Below are 20,503 nucleotides of genomic sequence, written 5' to 3'. Positions count from 1 at the left end.
CGGTTGGACCTTGCAGAGGCCACCCTGTGCTTTCTAGGGGAACGTCCGGTCAACTTGGCTCCACCCCCCCCAGGGCCTCAACCCTACAGCACCCCAGGTAACCACTGTGTCAGCAAACACAGCTGAAACCAACAGCGACCCTGTCATAGGGACCAGGAGTCCCGCCCCTCGAGATCCCTGTAGACCCCCGGCCCCCCACTCACAGCTGAACAGAGGCACGTTACAGCCCCCGCTGCTTGGAACACGCCAGCCGCCACCCCCACTACCCCTCTCACCTCACCTAGCCGCCCCACCTGCGCCACAGCCGGCACACACTGCACAGAGCCCTAAAAGCCGGGCCTCTGACCCATTAACAGCCCGGCTCCCCCAAATGGAGGAGGAAAGTGTCGTGTCGGCAGTACGGGGCATATGGCGACATAACTGTTCTCATCTAGACCCCCAACAGAGGGAAGAATTGTGGCAACTATTGCTACATTTCAAGGACATTTTCGCATTTAAAGAAGGTGACGTGGGGCGCACACACCTAATGCAGCATGACATAGATACGGGCGACAGCCCGCCTATCAAGTTATGCCTATGTCGCCTCCCACTGGCACGCCAGGAAGCAGCAGACCAGGTGTTGTGGGAGATGCAACAGGCAGGCATTGTGGAGCCGTCTGACAGCCCGTGGGCCGACCCTGTTGTCATGGTCCCAAAAAAGAACGGTCAGTGGAGGTTCTGCGTGGACTCCAGACGGCTCAATGGGGTGACAAGGAAGGACTCCTACCCTCTGCCACGGGTTGATGAAGCCCTGGACCAGGTAGCGGGGTCAGCCTGTTTCACGTCACTGGACCTGAGATCTGGATACTGGCAGGTACCTCTCTCGCCCTCTGCCAAACCAAAAACAGCGTTCTGCACAAGCTATGGCCTCTGGCAGTTCAAAGTTCTCCCATTTGGCCTTTGCAATTCACCAGCCTCCTTTGAAAGACTGATGGACAAAGTGCTGTCAGGTGTCCCTCGGTGTGAGTGTGTGGTGTACCTGGATGACATTCTCGCCCACGGCCCCACTTTCCAGGCAGCTCTCCAGTTCCTGTGGCATGTTTTGGAACGTATAGCAGCAGCGGGTCTCAAACTCCACCCAGAAAAGTGCCACTTCATGCAGAGAGAGGTGTCATTTCTGGGGCACAGGCTGGGCAGAGATGGCATCGGCACAATGGATGAAAGCAACCAGCGGACCAGCAACAGCTGAAAAGCTTCTTGGGCTTAGCCTCCCATTACCGGAGGTTCGTGAGGGGGTTCTCCTGTGTGGCGGCACCGCTGTTCAGGCTACTACACAAAGACCAGGACTTTGGGTGGACCAGTGAGTGTCAAACAGCGTTCACCTCGCTACAGAAGGCGCTGGGAGAGGCTCCCGTGTTGGCTCCGGCTGACCTCTCCCTCCCGTTCATCTTGGACTGTGACGCGAGTGGCCAGGGAGTGGGAGGGGTGCTAGCACAGCTAAGCCCAGAGGGTGAGAGAGTGGTAGCGTATTACAGTAAGACTTTTAATAAGCACGAACGCCGCTACTGTGTCACATGCAGAGAATTCCTAGCTGTGTTATTGTCCATTCGACATTTCAAATACTACCTTTGTGGGCTACCGTTCACCGTCAGGATGGACCACTCTGCCCTCCAGTGGCTCATGTCCTTTAAAGAGCCGGAGGGCCAGGTAGCACGCTGGATGTAGGAGCTACAGTCCTATGACTTTAAAGTGGTGCATAGAGCGGGAGCCCGCCACTCCAATGCCGACGCCCTGTCCCGCAGACCCTGTGCTGAGGAAGGATGCCGCCAATGCGATCGGAGGGAGACACGAGACAAGGAACTTACAGGGTCAGGAGGCAGCCATCGTCAGCCGGGCCGAGGTGGCTGTGTGCCGCGAGCTTACCGAGATTTCAGCAACGCAGTGGAGACAACAGCAGGAGGCCGACACGGACATACAGCCAGTGCTCCAGTGGGTGCAGACACGGCCACCATGGGAGGAGGTGGCACCGCTCTCCACAGCGACAAAAGGGCTGTGGGCAAAGTTCCAGGCCCTGCGGCTCACCGATGGGGTGCTACAGCGGGCCTGGAAGGATCCAGCGACGGGAGAGCTGAGGTGGCAGTTGGTGGTCCCCAGAGCAGAGAGACTGACCGTGCTGAAGGCAGTGCATGGGGCCACGGGGGCCGGTCACTTCGGGGTCACCAAAACTCTCCGTCGCCTATGACAGAGCTTCTACTGGGGGCAATTCAGGAGGGACGTAGAGGACTTTTGCAGGCGGTGCGACAGCTGCACGGCAAAGAAGTGCCCCTCCGAACAGTCCCACGCCCAGCTCCAACAGTTCCCTTTCGGCGCACCCATGGAAAGAGTAGGGGTGGATATAGTCGGTCCACTTCCGGTCACTGACCAATGATACCAATCTTTCATTTGAAAGTCACGTGTCTAGTATCTGTAAAACTGCATTTTTCCATCTTAAAAATATATCTAAATTACGCCATATGCTCTCATTGACAAATGCGGAACAATTAGTTCATGCGTTCATGACCTCAAGGCTAGATTATTGTAATGCTCTACTGGGTGGTTGCCCTGCACGCTTAATAAACAAACTACAGCTGGTTCAAAACGCAGCAGCTCGAGTTCTTACCAGAACCAGGAAGAATGACCATATTAGCCCAGTTCTGTCAAAACTGCATTGGCTCCCTATTAAACATCGCATCAATTTTAAAATATTGCTGATTACTTACAAAGCACTAAATGGTTTAGCTCCGCAGTACTTGAGTGAGCTCTTAACGCATTATAGTCCGTCACGTCTATTGCGATCTCAAAATTCCGGCCAGTTACTAATACCTAGAATATCAAAATCGACTGCTGGCGGTAGATCCTTTTCCTATTTAGCACCAAAACTCTGGAACAGTCTTCCTACCATTGTCCGGGAAGCAGACACACTCTGTCAGTTCAAAGCTAGACTAAAAACACATCTCTTTGACCTAGCTTTCACATAATACATTATAGACTTCTATAATTTAATGTTAGGCTGCATAGATTAGGTCAGCCGGAACCGGGAACACTTCCCATAACTCCTGATGTACTCGTTACATCATGAGAAGAATGGCATCTACGCTAATTTTAGTGTCTGTGTTTATCCCGAGGTTTTCCTGCAGCCTGCCGGAGCCAGGCCGTATCCAGATCTGACGAAGGACCTTCGCCTGGACCGATGACAACGCAGTGCTGAAGTGCCAACTAGTCTCTCCCTATGGAGGATCCCTCTACCACTATACAGATAAGGCGTTGTCGGGAAAATTTGTTTCGCGTTCCTACCCCAAAGCAAAAAAATAAAATAAAATTCTTTATCAAAATTTATAAGGAAAGACAAGTACTTTGTTTAGGCTTTGCTTGTCGGGAATTCCAAACCTGCGTATTTTCAAACGCACATAACTATAGAACCCATTCTAAATGCGCATGTGAACGCCATCAGCGTTTCTCACAGGTTCGCGTTTAAAGTCTGTGTAGAGAGAATGGTGTCGTCTTAGCGGCCCCTAATTTAATAACAAATGATCGTTGCGACGGAAGCAAATCAATCAAAACTAACTTTAGATGGAAAATAACTTAACTCTGCTATAAAGCCAAAACAATATCTGTTACCTTAAATTATACGCTTATCTCTGTGAAGCTGCTTTGAAACAATCTACGTTGTTAAGAGCGCTATATAAATGAAGATGACTTGACTTGACTTGACTGACAGCGGGAACAGGTATGTGCTGTCAGTCATGGACTACTTCACCAAGTGGCCCGAGGTTTATGCCCTCCCTGACCAGGAGGCAGAGACAGTGGCTGAAGCCCTACTGGAGGGCATGGTCTGCCGTTTTGGTACGCCCCAAACCATACACAGCGACCAAGGGTGAAACTTTGAGTCACGAGTATTCACTGACCTGTGTCACAGACTGGGCATAAACAAAACTTGCACCACCCCCCTACACCACAGAGCGATGGCTTATTAGAACGCTTCAACAGGACCCTGATCCAGCAGCTGGCCATCATCACCGCTAAACACCAACGCGACTGGGACAAGCACCTCCCGCTTGTGCTGATGGCCTGTCGGTCCGCTGTCCAAGAATCCACGGCCTGCACGCCAGCCCTGCTCATGCTGGGTAGAGAGCTCCGCACCCCACCAGCAATGGCCTTTGGCCTCCCCCCTGACACCCCAGCTGTGCCCCCAGGACGAGAGTATGCCAGGAGACTTCAGGACCGCCTAGAGAAAGCCCACGACTTTGCACGTGTGCAGCTGCAGAGCGCAGGGGCGAGACAACGTAGAAACTACAATCTACATCACAAGGGCCGCCACCTGGAACCGGGAGAGCTGGTTTTGGGTCCACAGCGGTCAATCAGCTGTGTGTAACCCCGGGTGCGCTGTTGTTTGGCAGCCTGGAGAGAGGGGCGGACGCCCGGGGGGATATAGTGTTTGAGTTGAGGAAGTTCGTCCTCTTTTTCTGTCTGGGCGATACACGCCCGCTGTGTTCTAATGCCTGCACGTTGTGCTTTTGGTGAATAAACAAGTTAACTGAACTCTGGCTTGTTTGAGAGATGTTACAGTATTGTTGAATATTAACTTACAAAATACTTAGAGCCGTTTTGTATAAGCGTAACGTTAAGTATGTTGTATCCAACAAAGATATAACTTATTTTTAGCTTCTTCTCTCCTTCTTTTCCTTGTTCTACCGTGTTAAACATGAACTCCGCCCACTTCCGGCATCAGACTGTCAGGCTGGAGCATATGGCAAGCCGTTTTAACATTTAATCATTTAAACCGACTAGTCTCTATTTTCATGCTACTAGTACTTATTTTTTAGATACTAGTATCTATTCCATTAAGTACTAGTACTTATTCATTAGCTACTAGTACTTATTCATTAGATACTAGTTATTTTTTATTAGATACTAGTATTTATTCCAAATGTTAATAGTAAGATTTTTTATTTTACTAGTAAGATTTTTAATTGAACTCTCCAGTGGCCGTTCTGACTAGTCATAACATAAGACGAGTAAAAAAGCAGTTGTGACTAGTAAAATAAAAAATCTTACTAGTAACATTTGGAATAAATACTAGTATCTAATAAATAGGTAGAAGTATCTAATGAATAAGCACTAGTATCTAAAAAATAAGTACTAGTAGCATGAAAATAGAGACTAGTCGGTTTAAATGATTAAATGTTAAAACGGCTTGCCACATGGAGCTGTCGTCCTCACACTGTTATGACGTATGGTTCTGCAGTTGGTTATTATTGGTAGGACCCGAGCCTTACAGTATCCGAGAGAGAGCAAGAGAGAGAGAGAGAGAGAGAGAGAGAGAGAGAGAGAGAGAGAGAGAAACCTGCTAGATGCGACAAGTAGGCTAATTGTGCACATGAAAAGTTTTTTAGTTTGATAAACTTATCATGTCCAGTCAAGAGAAGCGATATGATGGATTGGAGAATGACATTATATTAGTCAAAAAATGTTGCGATATTGGTAAGTTTGTTATCATGTCTGTTTTCTACAGCTTGCAAACATAATGTCATGTTTTAATGTATCTCTAATTTGGGCCTGAATTGTTTCATTGCAGAATGGCATTTTCATCTACACCTAGTTACTGGCAGACGATTAGGCTATTATTTATTTTCAGCTTTCAAAAGCTTTGTGAGCTTTTTTATGAACTGCTGGATTCTTTTTCCATAGGCCTACAACTAAAGTCAAATATTCAGTAAAAAAAAAAAAAAAAAAAAAACCTTCTTTGTCCATTCTTTGCTATTTTTACAATTTATGCAAGCCTATTCCCAAACCACAGGTGTGTTTACGTCACTAAATCGAGAACAAACCTGACATAAGACTAAATGTTGGCAGTGTTTAAGACATGTAATTTCCACTTCAGATCCATATGATGATGATCCAGATGTTTTAAGAGCTCGATTATCCTGTGGTCACATCACTGGTCCACAGACACTGACTGACTACTGCAGAGTACAGCTGACTGATGTAAGTGTACTTTATCTGACCAGTTTTATCAAAAAGTACGAGGATTCGGAGTGATTATAACGTTTGGTGTGCTTGAGTTTTGGTACATACATATAAGTACATGTTTTTACCATAAATATAAGTCATGTTAAGATGAGTATCTAGATAAGTTTGGTAACAGTATCATTTAGCAAAATAAATCTGTGTTTATGTCGGAGTCAGGATTTTTTCAAGGCCAGGCAAGGGCCAGCAACCAGTCTGGGGTGGCACAGAAATCTTAATTATTTTATCATAAAAAATAATGTGACTATAATGTATTGGACTGTTTTAGTGCCTACACAACTGAATAAAGTTCATTTGTACTTAATTGTAATTGAGATAGTAGTGAGTTAGGAATCATGGAATACTGAGTGAATTTTATATTTTTTCATTATTACCCACCACCTCATATTAAAATGAATTAAATAGTAATAAAAGGGCACACACTATAGCTAAAGTTCAACTTGCTCAGTTAGCTTGGTTCTGGTTCTCTAAATCTCCAATAGCTTGCTCTACATTGTTGCATCTTCATGGATGAGATAACATGCAGATAAATACTGTAGTCCAAAGATTATTCAACCCTTCAATGAGTTTTATATAATCAATGAACTCTTCAACCAATTCTGAGTTTGTCAAAAAAATGTTTAACTTTCTAATATTAGTTGTCAAAATGAATAATTGCAACAGTTCTATCAGACCTAAATTAAAAAGGAAAACGAAAGTTCTCTTTTGAATCGCCATGTAAAATGTTATGTTTTTCATAATGTAATGTTGCCAGAATGTAAATTTTATTTTATTAAAAATTATCCATTTTTGTTTGTCCTTTACAAATGAACGCAAAATGAATGTCTATCTTCTAGTACAAATGCACAGTGCTCACATTTATTTGGACATTAAAACATTACATATCAGTTTGTGCCTTATATTGTGATCTCACATAGCAGAATATTTTAATCCAGACACATGTGACGCATATATAACAAATACAGGATGCAGTTTTGACAGCTTTAATCGCCTTTTTGATTCATGAGTTGATTGACGAGAGCTACGGCTAGAGCGCGCCGCGTTTGCGCGCGATGTTCTTACCGCAAGCACAGTAACGGCTGTCAGCCGTATGACAGGAAAGTGAGTTAGTTTCACTGACATTTGGCCTGACAATATCTCATCTTACCGAAGATAGCTAACTGAATAAGGACAACGCGCTTTTCTCAGCATCTGACAAAAGTGGCACACGCTTTCACACACTTCTTAAATAAAAGTAGCATCAGAAAAAAAAGAGAATTACGTTTGTTGTTGACTGCACACTATTCGACTTACTTAAAGCGGTCTTGCAACCCACCAGTTGAGAAAGATTGACTCATATGTGCATATCACTGTCTGATGTTCTGCTGAAGCTCATTTGCACATTTCCGCACTCGTTTGACCTGCGCCTGGCGCTGAGGTGAAGTTGGGGTGTGCGTCTGAAGAGTCTCACGGTTTTTGTGGTCTTAAAGAGGCGGTTCAGCGTTTTAAAAAACGCAATTTTTGTCTATAAAAAAAGAGACAGAAACAGCAGTTGTGAGAGGGGTGGCCAAGCTTAGACCAAGGGTGACCACGGCCACCGCCATAAGTGGTCCTATATAGGCCTATTCAAAATATGTATCAACCCATTTTCTGCAATTTATTTAGAAGAAATCTTACTATTAATTAAACTTAAAGCTTCTTTCAATCTCAATACAAGAAGTGAGTCTATAGCACACTGGTCGAATGACTTTGAGTGTCACAGATTCCCTTTGTTTGGATTTATGTTAGTTTTCCACTGTCTAATCTGTTGCATGGACACTAATGAGATTTGTTATTCAGCTCTGGTGTATGTATTTAATCATCCTCATTTTCCTTTGTATTTAAATTCCCTTGTGTTCAGTTCTGTTTGTTCGGGTCTCATCAGTGTTATGGTTTTGTTACCTATCATTGGAAATACCTGTGGAAACCAAGGTTATTATAGTTTTGCATTTTAAGTTATTTTTTATTTTAATAAATTTCTCAATTTTGCTTTAAATTTCTTTTTAGTTAGTTTAATTAATGGTTATGTTAGTTTTAGTTTAGTTTTTATTTTGTGAACACATTTCTATTTAGTTTTTATATAGTTTAGCAGAGCAAACAGAACACTTCCAGTGTAGACCAAAGCAAGACGTTTTATTTAAGCAAAGTTAAATGTTTGCACAGATTACAGTTAACTCTTGTGCAGACATCATAATAAAAAATAAAATTTTGAGATTGAACAAAGAACCAAATAAATGCAACTTAACAGTAAAAGTTATGAAAAAAAATCAGCGGTTAATTGCCTCAGCTATTATTAACTTCATGTCACGTGGATGAAGATCCATATACAGGCATTTCCATAAACAGACACTGGTCAGATTTTTCGCCACAGTAAAGAGTTTATTAATTACGAAAACGATTATTTATTTTGTTATTTTTCATTTTATTTCAGTTTACGAAAATGTTTTTGACCAATAGTTTTAGTCTTAGACTTAGTTTCAGTTTTCGTTTACAAAAATAACCTTGGAGGAAACTATTAAAAGTCTTGGATCTTCATCTTGTGTGTTAGCCTACTACAGCCACTGCGTGACAGTGAGCCACATCTCTTTGACAAAAATCATCTGGCTCTTCAGGTCTCTCATCCTTTACCAACAAATGATTGATTAAAAAATATTACAAAAAAAAAAAACACTAAAAGACGGTTACAATGCCTTTTGTTGTAGGCCCTACCTATCGAAGTTAAAGCACAATATGTACGATTTTTACATTATATAAATAAACCACTAGAACAATGTTAGATTTTGTTCACTTTTCTACTTGCATTATCCCAAATGTTCCAACAATGTTTAAATAAAGAGAAATCGTACTCGGTTACTAAACGTAACCTCTGTTCTCTCTAGAGAGGGAATGAGTATTGCGTAAGTTGCTTACGCTGCGGCAAAGTCTCCTTTCTCGAGATACTGAAGCCAAAAAATTATCCTTAATTTTTAATAATCTTGTCAACGCAGTACGGCAGCCTGCAGACCTAGGGCAGGCGACTCGCGTGCCCATTGGCTGCCCTGCGGCAACTGCAGCAGCCTATCGCTGAGTCCTTGGCGTGACGTCACGACCAATGAGCGCGCTTGGCGCGCTTAATGCGTCACAGCCCGTCATTAGGGGTGTGGCTTAGCGTATATAAGCAAGGCTCAGAGGCTGCTTCACTGGTTTCTGTCGCATGAAGCGAATGAGCTCGTGGCGCGAGCACGGCGGGTTACGCAATACTCGTTCCCTCTCTAGAGAGAACAGAGGTTACGTTTAGTAACCGAGTACGTTCTCTTACGAGAGGTTCTCTCGTATTGCGTAAGTAGCTTACGCTGCGGGAACTCCCTTGTCAACGCCGTGCGCGTGCCCAGCATCCACTGAATGAGTCCCAGGGAGAGCCCGGGGAACGTGATAGCGGAGCCGGGCGGCCAACAGAGGGCTAGCGCAGTACACAAGCACATACTATGGGGGCACGGAGCGGCACAGCCAGTCCGAACTGACACTTCCCTACGTAGTGCAGCTCAACCAGTAGAGCTAAATCACACAACGTAGCCCGCGCACAGACAGTGGGCTGGCTACGCGAGACTTAGACTGATAACACTTTCGCCTGCAAGGCGGGGACTTCCAGGTTGTAAAACCTAACAAATGTGGAGTGGGAGGCCCAGCCTGCCGCTGCACAAATGTCATGAATGGGAATCCCGCTGGACCATGCCCACGATGAGGCCATGCCTCTGGTGGAGTGCGCTCGAATGCCCAGTGGGCACTGCAGGTCTTTAGACGCATAAGCAGCAGCAATAGCGTCCACTATCCATCTGGACAGGGTGTGTTTCGAGGCGGCGAGACCCTTGGTGCGCCCACCAAATGAAACAAACGAGCGCCTGAAGGCGGCGGAGCGCGAAATATAGTTTCTCAACGCTCTGACCGGGCAGAGGAGATTACTATCTGCCTCGCTGCCAGAATTCGGCAGGGCTGAAAGGGAAATGACCTGCGCTCTGAAGGGAGTGCCCAAAATTTTGGGAACGTATTCATGCCTCGGTCTGAGAATGACTTTAGAGTCATTGGGTCCGAACTCGAGGCACGCGGCGTTAACAGATAACACGTGAAGGTCTCCCACTCGTTTGACTGAAGACAGCGCTATCAGAAAAACGGTTTTGAGCGTGAGGTATTTCATATCCACAGTTTCCACGGGTTCAAAGGGATGCGCTTTCAGGGCTTCCAAGACCAGTGAAAGATCCCACATAGGAACCGAGGGGGGTCGCGGGGGGTTCATCCTCCTAGCTCCTCTAAGGAAGCGGGTGACGAACTCGTTCCTTCCTAATGCGCGGCCCAGCTCTGAGACAGAGAACGCTGAAATGGCCGCGACATAAACTTTGAGCGTGGAGGGGGACCTGCCCGCGTCCAACAGCTCTTGAAGGAAGCACAATACTTGCGATACCCCACGTGTCTGTGGATCGAGCCCCTTGGCAGTGCACCATCTGTTAAACACCGACCATTTAGACGTGTAGAGCCGCCTCATAGAGGGAGCTCTGGATTGTATGATCGTGTTCATGACCCCTTCTGGCAGATCAGTGTGTAATGGTTGAGGCTCCACGCATGCAGAGACCAGCGCTCTGGATGGGGATGCCAGATCGAGCCGCGGGCTTGAGAGAGAAGGTCTCTCCGCACCGGAATCGGCCAGGGGGCTGAATCTGCCAATTGTATCAGTTCCGGGAACCAAGCTTGGTTCTCCCAGTACGGGGCTATGAGGAGCACTGTGTGGCGCGCTTCCCTGACTCTCTTGATGACCTGAGGCAGCAGAGAGACCGGGGGAAAAGCGTATAGCGGGCCGCCAGGTCTGGGCCAGCGCGTCCTCGTTCTTTGAGAAGAACTCTGGGCAGTGAGCGTTGTCTTTTGACGCAAAAAGGTCAACTTTCGCTTTGCCGAAACGGCGCCACAGTGACTGGACTGTTTGGGGGTGTAGCGACCACTCCCCAGGGGGAACGTTGTCCCTGGACAGTCTGTCGGGGCCCTCGTTCAGGTGGCCAGGCACATGCGCTGCTCTCAGCGAGCGCAGAGAGTGCTGAGCCCACACGAGGAGGCGTTCCGCCAGGGCGCAGAGCGTCTTTGATCTGACACCGCCCTGGCGATTCACATAGGCCACCACCGATGTATTGTCCGTGCGGACTAGAACATGGTGACCATGGAGGAATGGGAGGAAGTGTTTGAGCACTTTCTCGACCGCGAGCATCTCTAGACAGTTTATGTGTAGGAGATTCTCCTGGTCTGACCAGCGGCCACAGACCGGTCTGCCTTCGAAGAGCGCTCCCCAACCTAGGTTGGAAGCATCTGTCGAGACAACTTTCCGGTGTGAGATCACTCCCATAATCACTCCTGTGTGATACTATTCGGCTGCTAGCCAGGGCTGTAGGGCTGAAACGCAGCCCTGAGTCACTCTGATTAGCGAGCCGCCGGCCGCCCAGGCTCGAAGGGGCACGCGCGCTCTCAGCCAGCGTTGAAGCGGGCGCATGCGCAGTAAGCCCAGCTGAAGCACTGCCGCAGCTGAGGCCATATGCCCCAGGATACGCTGGAATGCTTTCAGCGGAACCCGGCTGCCTTTTTTGAAGGATGCGGCGAGGAGACGGACGCGGCGCGCGCGCTGCTCCGACAATCTGGCCGTCATAGCCACCGAGTCCAGTTCTATTCCAAGAAAGGAAATTGACTGACGGGGTGAGAGCGAGCTCTTGGTCCAATTGACCGAGAGACCCAGATCTTCCAGATGGCTGAGAAGCGCTGTTCTGTGAGACACAAGTTCTCTCTCTGACTGCGCTAGAACAAGCCAATCGTCCAGATAGTTCAGTATTCGCATACCCTGTCTTCTCAGGGGAGCGAGAGCCGTGTCCATGCATTTCGTAAATGTACGGGGTGCTAAAGACAGGCCGAACGGCAGGACTGTGTATTGATATACTCGACCGTCGAAGGCGAATCTCAAGAATGGCCTGTGACGGGGAGTTATCTGGATCTGGAAATACGCGTCTTTCAGATCGAGAGAGATAAACCAGTCTCCTGGGCGGATCTGCGCAAGGATCTGTCTGGTTGTAATCATCTTGAACGGCCGTCTCATGAGGGCTTTGTTCAGATGTCTCAGATCTAAAATAAGTCTTAACGCTCCGTCCTTCTTGGGAACGAGGAAGTAACGGCTGTAAAAGCCCGACTCGCTCAGGGAAGGATGAACCTGTTCTATGGCCCCTTTGCGCAGCAGCTTTGCTATTTCTGCTTGAAGCAGGTGCGCTGCTTCCAAACTCACTTTCGTCTCCGTCTGCGCTAGAAAGCGCGGGGGGCGACGAGCGAATTGAAGCGAATAGCCGTGTTTTATAGTGTTCAACACCCATTCTGACGCGCCCTGAATAGCTTCCCATGCTTTTGCATGCATAGCTAGGGGTCGAATGGTCTCTGGGTTCAGATCGCCGTGCAGCGTGGAATGGGGAACCTGTATCAGAGAGGATGGGGCGGCGCACGCGCCGCCGGTGCTCGAACACAGGGGCTGATAAACAGTATTGGCCGGTTGTACAGCGTTCAGTAGCTCGGTCCCGGAGGATGGAGCGCGTTTTGCTGTCAAACACCCCTGGCGTGGGGGTTATAGTGTCTGAAAGTGAGTGCGCGTGCTCGTGAGCGGGCGCAGGGTTTACACTTATAACACGGCCAGTGTTTTGGAGCTTTAGAGGGTCTGTAACCCGGGGTAACCGTATGGCAGAGCGAGCAGCGGGTAGGTGTGAGCACAGAGTTGTGGGCACATTTACTACACTTAGTACTCGAGCGGCGTGTTTCCGCTTTATGAGTGAGCGCTCTGAGCGCGTTGCCATGGGAACCGTGTTTGTGTGAAGCAGTGAACACACGGGAGTGGGCACTTTTTCTACACTTAATATCCCCTCGGCCTGAGCCGTAGTAATTCGAGGTAACTGAATGGCAGAGCGAGCAGCGGGTAGGTGTGAGCACAGAGCTGTGGGCACATTTACTACACTTAAAACTCGAGCGGCGTGTGTCCGCTTTATGAGAGAGAGCTCTGGGCGCGTTACCATGGGGACCGTGTTTGTGTGAAGCAGTGAGCACATGGGAGTGGGCACATTTTCTACACTTAAGACACCTTCGGCCGGAGCCGGAAAACCCGAACTTATACTCTTTTTGAGATTTATCTGGGTCGCCGTAAAAACGGTGTTTGTGTGCAGGCGAGCGAGTGGTATTACTGGCTCGTTGGCTGCGGTGTAAGCTGCTGCAGTAGCCTGAATAGAGGGGACTGACAGAGCTGGGCGCTTTGATGGCGGTCCGGCCGTAGCGGGACTCAACCATCTCTTCCTCCTTGTAGATGCTAGGAGGACTTCGCGGGCTCAGACTTCAACGTAATCTTGGGCCGCGGACCCTGAGGGGGCGGCGGTCTGTGACGGCTGGTCGAGCGCGATCTAGGGCGGCCGCCCTGTCGTCGCTGCGAAGTGTTGGGTGGCCGAGACGAGCGCTGTGTGGAGCTGCGCACAGGAGGCTGAGTTTGAGCGTCCTGTGGCTGGGCTCGAGCGGCGGGGCAGAAAGAGGTGCATAGCCTGCGACGCCTTCTGCACTTCAGAGAAGCGGTCCACAATCCCGCTGACAGCAGGGCCGAAGAGGCCGGTGGGCGAGAGTGGGGCATTCAGGAACACAGAGCGCTCTGACTCACTCATATCCGCAAGCGTTAACCAAAGGTGCCTGTCGATGACGGTGAGCGCGGCCATAGATCTGCTGATGGCTTGTGCAGCGGTCTTGGTAGCACGGAGCGCAAGGTCCGTAGCGCTGCGCAGATCCGTTAAGGCTGAGTGATCTGGGCCCTTCTCGTCCAATTCACGGAGGAGGTCGGCTTGTAGGATCTGAAGAACAGCCATCGAGTGCAGGGCGGAAGCAGCCTGGCCGGAGGCGGCGAAGGCGCGGCGGACAGCGGATCTAGCAGACGGCGGGCAAAGGTGCGTTGCCACAGCCTCTTCAACAGAGGGGATGCCAGTGTAGCCTTTCTCGGCTGCCCCGTCCACCTGGGAGAGAGCCGAGGAAACTGGCGAGCGGAGTCTGGCGGAGAAGGGCGCATTCCAAGACTTAGAAAGCTCCGCGTGGAGCTCAGGCAGGAAGGGTGCTGACCTAGAGGCAGGCGCTAGGCGGCGGCTAGGCAGAAAACACCCGTCAAGTCGATTGGGCGCAGGCTCCTTCGGTGGGGACCAATCCAGTCCCATTCTCTCAACCGCTTGAGTGAGGAGGCGGAGAAGCTCCGCGTCGACACTGGCACGGGATCTGCCAGACTCTAAAGTCGAGGAGGCGGAGCGGTGAGAGCCCGACCAATCCTCGCTGTCAGAAGCAAGCAGAGAGCAGCTGTCAGCGGCGTCATCTGCGTCATCTCCCAGGGCGACGGCAGTGCGGGCAGAAGTCGGCCGCTGCGCGTCGGTGAAAGGCGGGGGAGAAGGAGAGAGCGAGGCTCGCAGGAGAGGTTCCGGCGAGCACTCAGCTGTAGCATCCGGTTCAGGCGGCCCTTGAGAGTGGCGTTTCTTCTTTCGTGGCCCGGAAGAGGCGGCCGGAGAAGGTGGAGGATCCTCGAACTTAGCGAGTCGAGCCCGTAGGGTCGACATCGGTAATTCCTCACACTGTTCGCAGCCGCCCTCGGTGAGAGCGCGGGCTGCGTAGTCGAAGCCCAGGCAGAGAGCGCACACCACGTGGCGGTCTCCGTCGCTGAGCGCGGCTCTGCACGAGCCACAGGATGAGCGAGGCATTTGAAACAACGCCTCGCGCTCTTTTAGATGCAAGTGTGTCGCGGGGCGAACACACAAACACAGAGCGGAAAAGGATATAGTGCCGGATAGCACAGCAGGCAGGGAAGGCTGAAGGCGGCGAAAGCGGCCGGCGTCCTCAGGCTGAGATCCTCGGCGTGCTGGTCGCTTGCTTCGACGGCGGCTTCCTCAGAGACAGCGATGCGAAGAGCTTCGCTGAAGAGACAGAAATCAGTGAAGCAGCCTCTGATCCTTGCTTATATACGCTAAGCCACACCCCTAATGACGGGCTGTGACGCATTAAGCGCGCCAAGCGCGCTCATTGGTCGTGACGTCACGCCAAGGGCTCAGCGATAGGCTGCCCTAGGTCTGCAGGCTGCCGCACTGCGTTGACAAGATTATTAAAAATTAAGGATAATTTTTTGGCTTCAGTATCTCGAGAAAGGAGACTTTCCCGCAGCGTAAGCTACTTACGCAATACGAGAGAACCTCTCGTAAGAGAACCGCAGTTTTAACCAGTGTAACGGCCCAGATTTTGCGTCGCCTGTCAATCACATTATATCCGCATTACCCTCGATTTCAGATTGTACTTCAGAAACCATGGAAACACCAAAGACACTTTAATATAGTATGTGTTTTATTACATGGGTGAGCAACTGTTTGGATACATTTATCAACAGAAATTGAATAATTGGTATAGCTCGATACGATTAGTTTTATTGTTTGAATCTCTTTTCTTGAGTTACATGTTTTTACCTCAGAGACAACACAATTCTGTCAAGTGGCTAACATGGCATAATCAGAAAGAGCTTTATTTGTAGTAACAGTAATACAGCATTTTCAGCACGACAATACAGCATTTTCTCCTCCATTCACTATATTTTATGTCTCATACCAGCCACCGAGCAAATGTACAGTGTAATGTTAAAACATAACTTTCAATGCACTCAATGTATTTAGTACGATTGTTTTGACCAATTAAAACAACGGCACGTTACCCCACATACACATGAACGAATAGAGCTGAGGTGATGTGGCCAACTGTGGTGTATAAGTGTGACCTTTGCTTTTTATTCAACCCGGTTTGTCCCACCCTTCATTAGCACACACACTCGAAATGTGGATGACAGCCGACTTTATTTTTCTGCACACAGAGCAGTGAGAGAGAGAAGATGGTCAATCGTATGTTTAAAGCTCCACCCACAGCTGTTCTCTTTAGCTCTGCTGCTCTCAATATCACAGTAAACATTACTCATTCACATTATAGTGTACTTAACAAAACAGTAAACAAAAATTTAATAAAAATCTGAAATGTAATAATCTCTCCAGGAAAATTACAGACTTTGTAAACAATTCATTGCTGTCTTTTCCTTCTTAAATTTTGGTTTGTGATTGTATAAAACTGATTACAGCTTACATCATCCATTTTATGTTACTCTTAAATGTATGAAATTAATGGAAATAACATCTAATATTTTTAGTAAAACCATTAATTAAGTACTTTATAAAACACAGTTCGTACCAAATATTTATTAACAATACAGAAAATACAATTACATGAACAGAGTAAATTCTTAAAGGTGCATTAAGCAACATTTCATGTTAAAAATACCCGTTTTTCTAACCCATACATGCTTAAACAATTGCCTGATGGGCTGAATGAGCCCTTCTCCGATCACTGCGATTGCCTCTATAATCCTGTACAGTAAAATAAATAAGAGGGATTCGGGACGGAATTTGAGACTGGGCATGACGTCATGCGCGTTCAGTTGCAGTGTTGCAGTTTCGCTTGTCACCAGAGGAGGCATAGTTCTGCAAAAACTCAGAGACTTGCGCAATGCACCTTTAAACACTATATGATAAAAACATTTACCTGCACACAGAGCAGTGAAAGAGAGAACATGGTAAATCGTAACGTTGTTTAAAGCTCCACCTATTCAAAATACATTTCACCTCCTTGTTTATACTTTCGCCTGGCTCCGCAGCACGAGTCTCCGCCATAGACAGTATATAAACTGGACACAGCGACCCCATAGGTTTCAACGGAGACAAGTGAAGTCAATTAGAAGCTCTTCTTCCTGATGGCTGAGCAACTGCGCAGACTCACACTGAGCTCGACGACGTAGATGTGACGTGAGCAACCCGTCTGTCTTCTGTATTTTTTACTAAAACTGCTTCTACAGGGCCATAACGTAAGATACAAGGTAATGGAGTCTTTTATACATTTTCGTGTTTCTTGAGAAAGAAATAATGGACAAATGGATTCTTTATCCACCGCACGAAGGTGCGCGCGGCAAAAATGACGTCATTGCGGTGTGGGCGGTCGTGCGCTTTGGGTTCGCAAGACCCAATTTCGCCAGGGGGGTAATCGAGCGCTCGATTTCCGTACCACCCTCGGCGGCCGCCATTGATTAGCGGACCATCACCTGCTGTTAGCATTCCATTGACTCCCATTCATTTTAGCGTCACTTTGACAGTGAATAACTTTACATCTGAGGCGTTTAAAGACTCCATTTGTCCATTATTTATTTCTAAAGAAACACGACAATGTATAAAAGGCTCCATTACCTTGTATCTTACGTTATGGCCCTGTAGAAGCAGTTTTAGTAAAAACAGGCTAACGATTGCGTCATAACCACGTGACTCTCTGGAAATTACCGCATAGACAGGAGGAGAAGCGGAGGCATAAAGTCCGATAAAGTCAAGAGAGAAGCCCATAGAGAATTATAAAGCTTCTCCTGCTCCAGCTCATGGACGGCTCCTACTCACACTCTCCGTCTCTGCAAGATTCGGAAGGGAATGATTCAGATTTCTCTCGCCACAGCTACTAGAAGACAGACGGGTTGCTCACATCACATCTACGTCGTCGAGCTCAGCCATCAGGAAGAAGTGCTTCTAATTGACTTCACTTGTCTCCGTTAAATCCAATGGGGTCGCTGTCTCCAGTTTATATACTGTCTATGGGTTTCACACTCAACTTGATTCTATCGAACCCTGGTGCGTTTGGCATCTTACGTCATCGCAAACGTGCACAGTGCATGATAGAAAACAGAACGTGGTTTAATATATTATGTTTTTTTTATTAATTTGGTGCTATTATGCGCAGCTGAGTGAATAACACTGGTTTACTGTGTCGCGTTTGGCTATCTGCTGATTGCAAACGCACTCTTGAGGAGGCAATGGATTTCCATTAATTTGTTGCTCTGATTCAAAGCGCTATGCGCAAATACACTACAGGATCACTCTCGCTTGCATCCAAGGTAAATCATCAACACTATCATCCCTTACATGTGGTTTATTTAACTAAATACATCATAATCAGCTAAAACACATGCGCAAGTTACTTTACTTCCTGAAAAAGTGCGCACCCGAGTCTGTGTTGCTTTCACATTCACGTGAACCGTGGCAGTGTTGGGAAGAGACTGCTGTAATGCATGTTCACCCACTCGGCTCCGATGGACAAATCTGAATACAAGTGGATACAAGCCATCTTATTTTATACCCTTATGTATAAGGGAGTGGCATGCAAATTCTATAAACCAACTCTCATTGGCCTTTAAAGGAACCGTATGTAAGATTGTGGCCCAAACTGGTACTGCAATCACTTTCAAATTACTGTAGAGTGGTGTATCCCCTCCCCCTCCCCCTCCCCCTCCCCCTCCTATACAAATCCTTGTTTTATTTCGGACTTTGTCATGACGTATTTCAGATTCATAACAAGGTCTTTTAGGTTTTGTAATGTTAGACATTTTTATCCGACACGTTTGTAGCTGCAGCTGTGGCAACTAGAGCAGAGCTGGCAACCCAGATGCCGAAACACTACTGACTTCATGATTGGTAGATAGGTGGAGGGTGGAGCTTCAGGCCAAAACACAAGATGACAACATCAACATCAGTTGAGGGCTGCAACTTCACTTTTTAAATGACAATATCCTGGCAGGACTACTGTTGTCAGTGATATTAGTATTTGAAATGAACATGATTTCTTAATGTGTGACCCCTAGTATCATCACATCGAAACAATGTCAAAGTGACAGGCAGATAGGAAACAAGATAAAAACACCAAAGACATTACTAAAGATAAACTCTCTGCCTCTAGTGGTCATTGTTCCAAGTCTCAAGACAAGGATAATATGCATTTTGAGTAGACACTAAAATGCTTTTGTATGTGAAAATTGTGAGAAATTGTGTAAAATCATCTTTAAATCAATTTTTTTTTTTTATTCAGTACACTGCTCTTATGATCATTTGCAGGGTAAAGCCGAGCTGAGATGCCCTGTGTGTAAAGAACAGTGGTCTTACACTGAAGTCCGTAAGTTAGCTAAACTTACACCTGAAGAACAGCAGTACTTTGAAGAAACACTTGCCAACAACGCTACTAGAAAGATAGCAGACATCAATAATGTAAGTATTCTTCCTTAACATTTACTAAGTACTCATTAAATAAATGTGGGGTAGGCAATTTGATTCATAAACACTTTTTGCATAAATATTCTTCGTCCAATGTGATGTCTACCTGCCTGTTAGTTTATGTATTTCCATAACTCCGTGCACCTGCTCGTGCAGACATCACGTGTCATCAGCACGTTCCATGAGGCTATGCAGAGTTGTAGACCGCCAACGAGCATCACGCCGTCTCTCATGAGGCGCTTTGCTGAATCTGCTTTGGCTGTGTGTGTTCATGTGGTTTGGAGGAGCCAAGGCTTTTGGAGAGCGCTCTGAAATGGCTTTAAACCCTCAATGGGACTAATTATGTAATCACAGCTAGAAAAAAATAATTACTTTATTGTTTACATATATTTCAGTAAAATTATTTTCCAAAATTAGTTTTCTACATCTGACCTTTGAACTTTTTTAGGGTGCTGTCATATTAATAACTGACTTTGTCCTATTAGGGTAAATTACTTTTTGGCAAATCATCTGAAACTTCACACACATTCAAATGCATTTTCACTATCTGAAAAAAATAAAGTCTGAAGTGTAATGCAGAATGTCAGAACGAGTCTTCATGCGAAATGGAAACTCTCGCTTGCATTTGTAACACTTACAGATAAAGATATAACCATAAAATGAGAGTTTTGCGCTGAGGAAACATATCTCACACATTAAACAGCACATGCACCAGTCAAAGTCATGTTAAACATTACGCTAATACATTATCTTGAAGCTTAAAATAAAGAGTTCTCATGTTTTGAGCAGCTTGGATCACGCTCCTGTCCAGCTGCTGCTCACTCTTTCCTCCACTATTTTAGGTGTTTTTAGTTTGCACAGTGGGCAGACACAACTAATCGATAATGACATTCGTTGTTGATGGTTTTCATTATCGATTATTATTCATTTGATCGATTAGTTGTTGCAGCCCTATTAAAAAGCTTGATTAACATTCCAGTTCATCTTGTGGTACTATATTTCATTTGGAACTCGCATGTGAAAATGTCTAAAACATTAGACAAAACTGTTTAGACTTCCACAACAATCAATGCTTCTATCCTCCTCATTTTCTGATGCACTGCTGTAACTATCATCAATACTTTCTGATAAAGGTACCACTTTTCCTTTCTGTCTTCTATAAAATTCACTAACATAAACCTAAAACACAAGCAAAAAGGCCATTATACTGTCTGCCAGTAATGAACAATAGTCCAGATACACAGGAAATATGTATGGGATTGTTCATTATTTTATATGCA

At 46.8% G+C, this 20,503-nt stretch overlaps 2 protein-coding genes across 5 annotated transcripts in view; one reads left to right on the top strand and one right to left on the bottom strand.

Annotated features, from left to right (window-relative positions):
• The window catches only part of LOC311283507 (uncharacterized protein), a 31,546-nt gene extending 24,100 nt beyond the window's left edge, over positions 1 to 7,446 (bottom strand). For all 3 annotated transcript variants that reach the window (XM_084397950.1, XM_084397953.1, XM_084397951.1), the window contains exon 1: positions 7,339 to 7,446. The gene's annotated coding sequence lies outside the window, so the exon portion shown is untranslated. The remainder of the gene's footprint in view (positions 1 to 7,338) is intronic.
• LOC311283512 (E3 ubiquitin-protein ligase RNF19B-like) overlaps positions 5,298 to 20,503 on the top strand; it is a 320,725-nt gene continuing 305,519 nt past the window's right edge. For both annotated transcript variants that reach the window (XM_084397972.1, XM_084397971.1), the window contains exons 1-3: positions 5,298 to 5,499; positions 5,900 to 6,003; positions 19,068 to 19,217. In XM_084397972.1, the coding sequence (XP_084254098.1) occupies positions 5,427 to 5,499; positions 5,900 to 6,003; positions 19,068 to 19,217 (327 nt within the window). In that variant the 5' untranslated portion in view covers positions 5,298 to 5,426. The remainder of the gene's footprint in view (positions 5,500 to 5,899; positions 6,004 to 19,067; positions 19,218 to 20,503) is intronic.

Source organism: Rutilus rutilus (assembly GCF_951802725.1).
Source record: "Rutilus rutilus genome assembly, chromosome: 23".
In the NCBI taxonomy this organism is placed as follows: Eukaryota; Metazoa; Chordata; class Actinopteri; order Cypriniformes; family Leuciscidae; genus Rutilus; species Rutilus rutilus.
The sequence above is the reverse complement of the archived record's forward strand: the minus strand, read 5'-3'. Positions and strand labels throughout refer to the sequence as shown.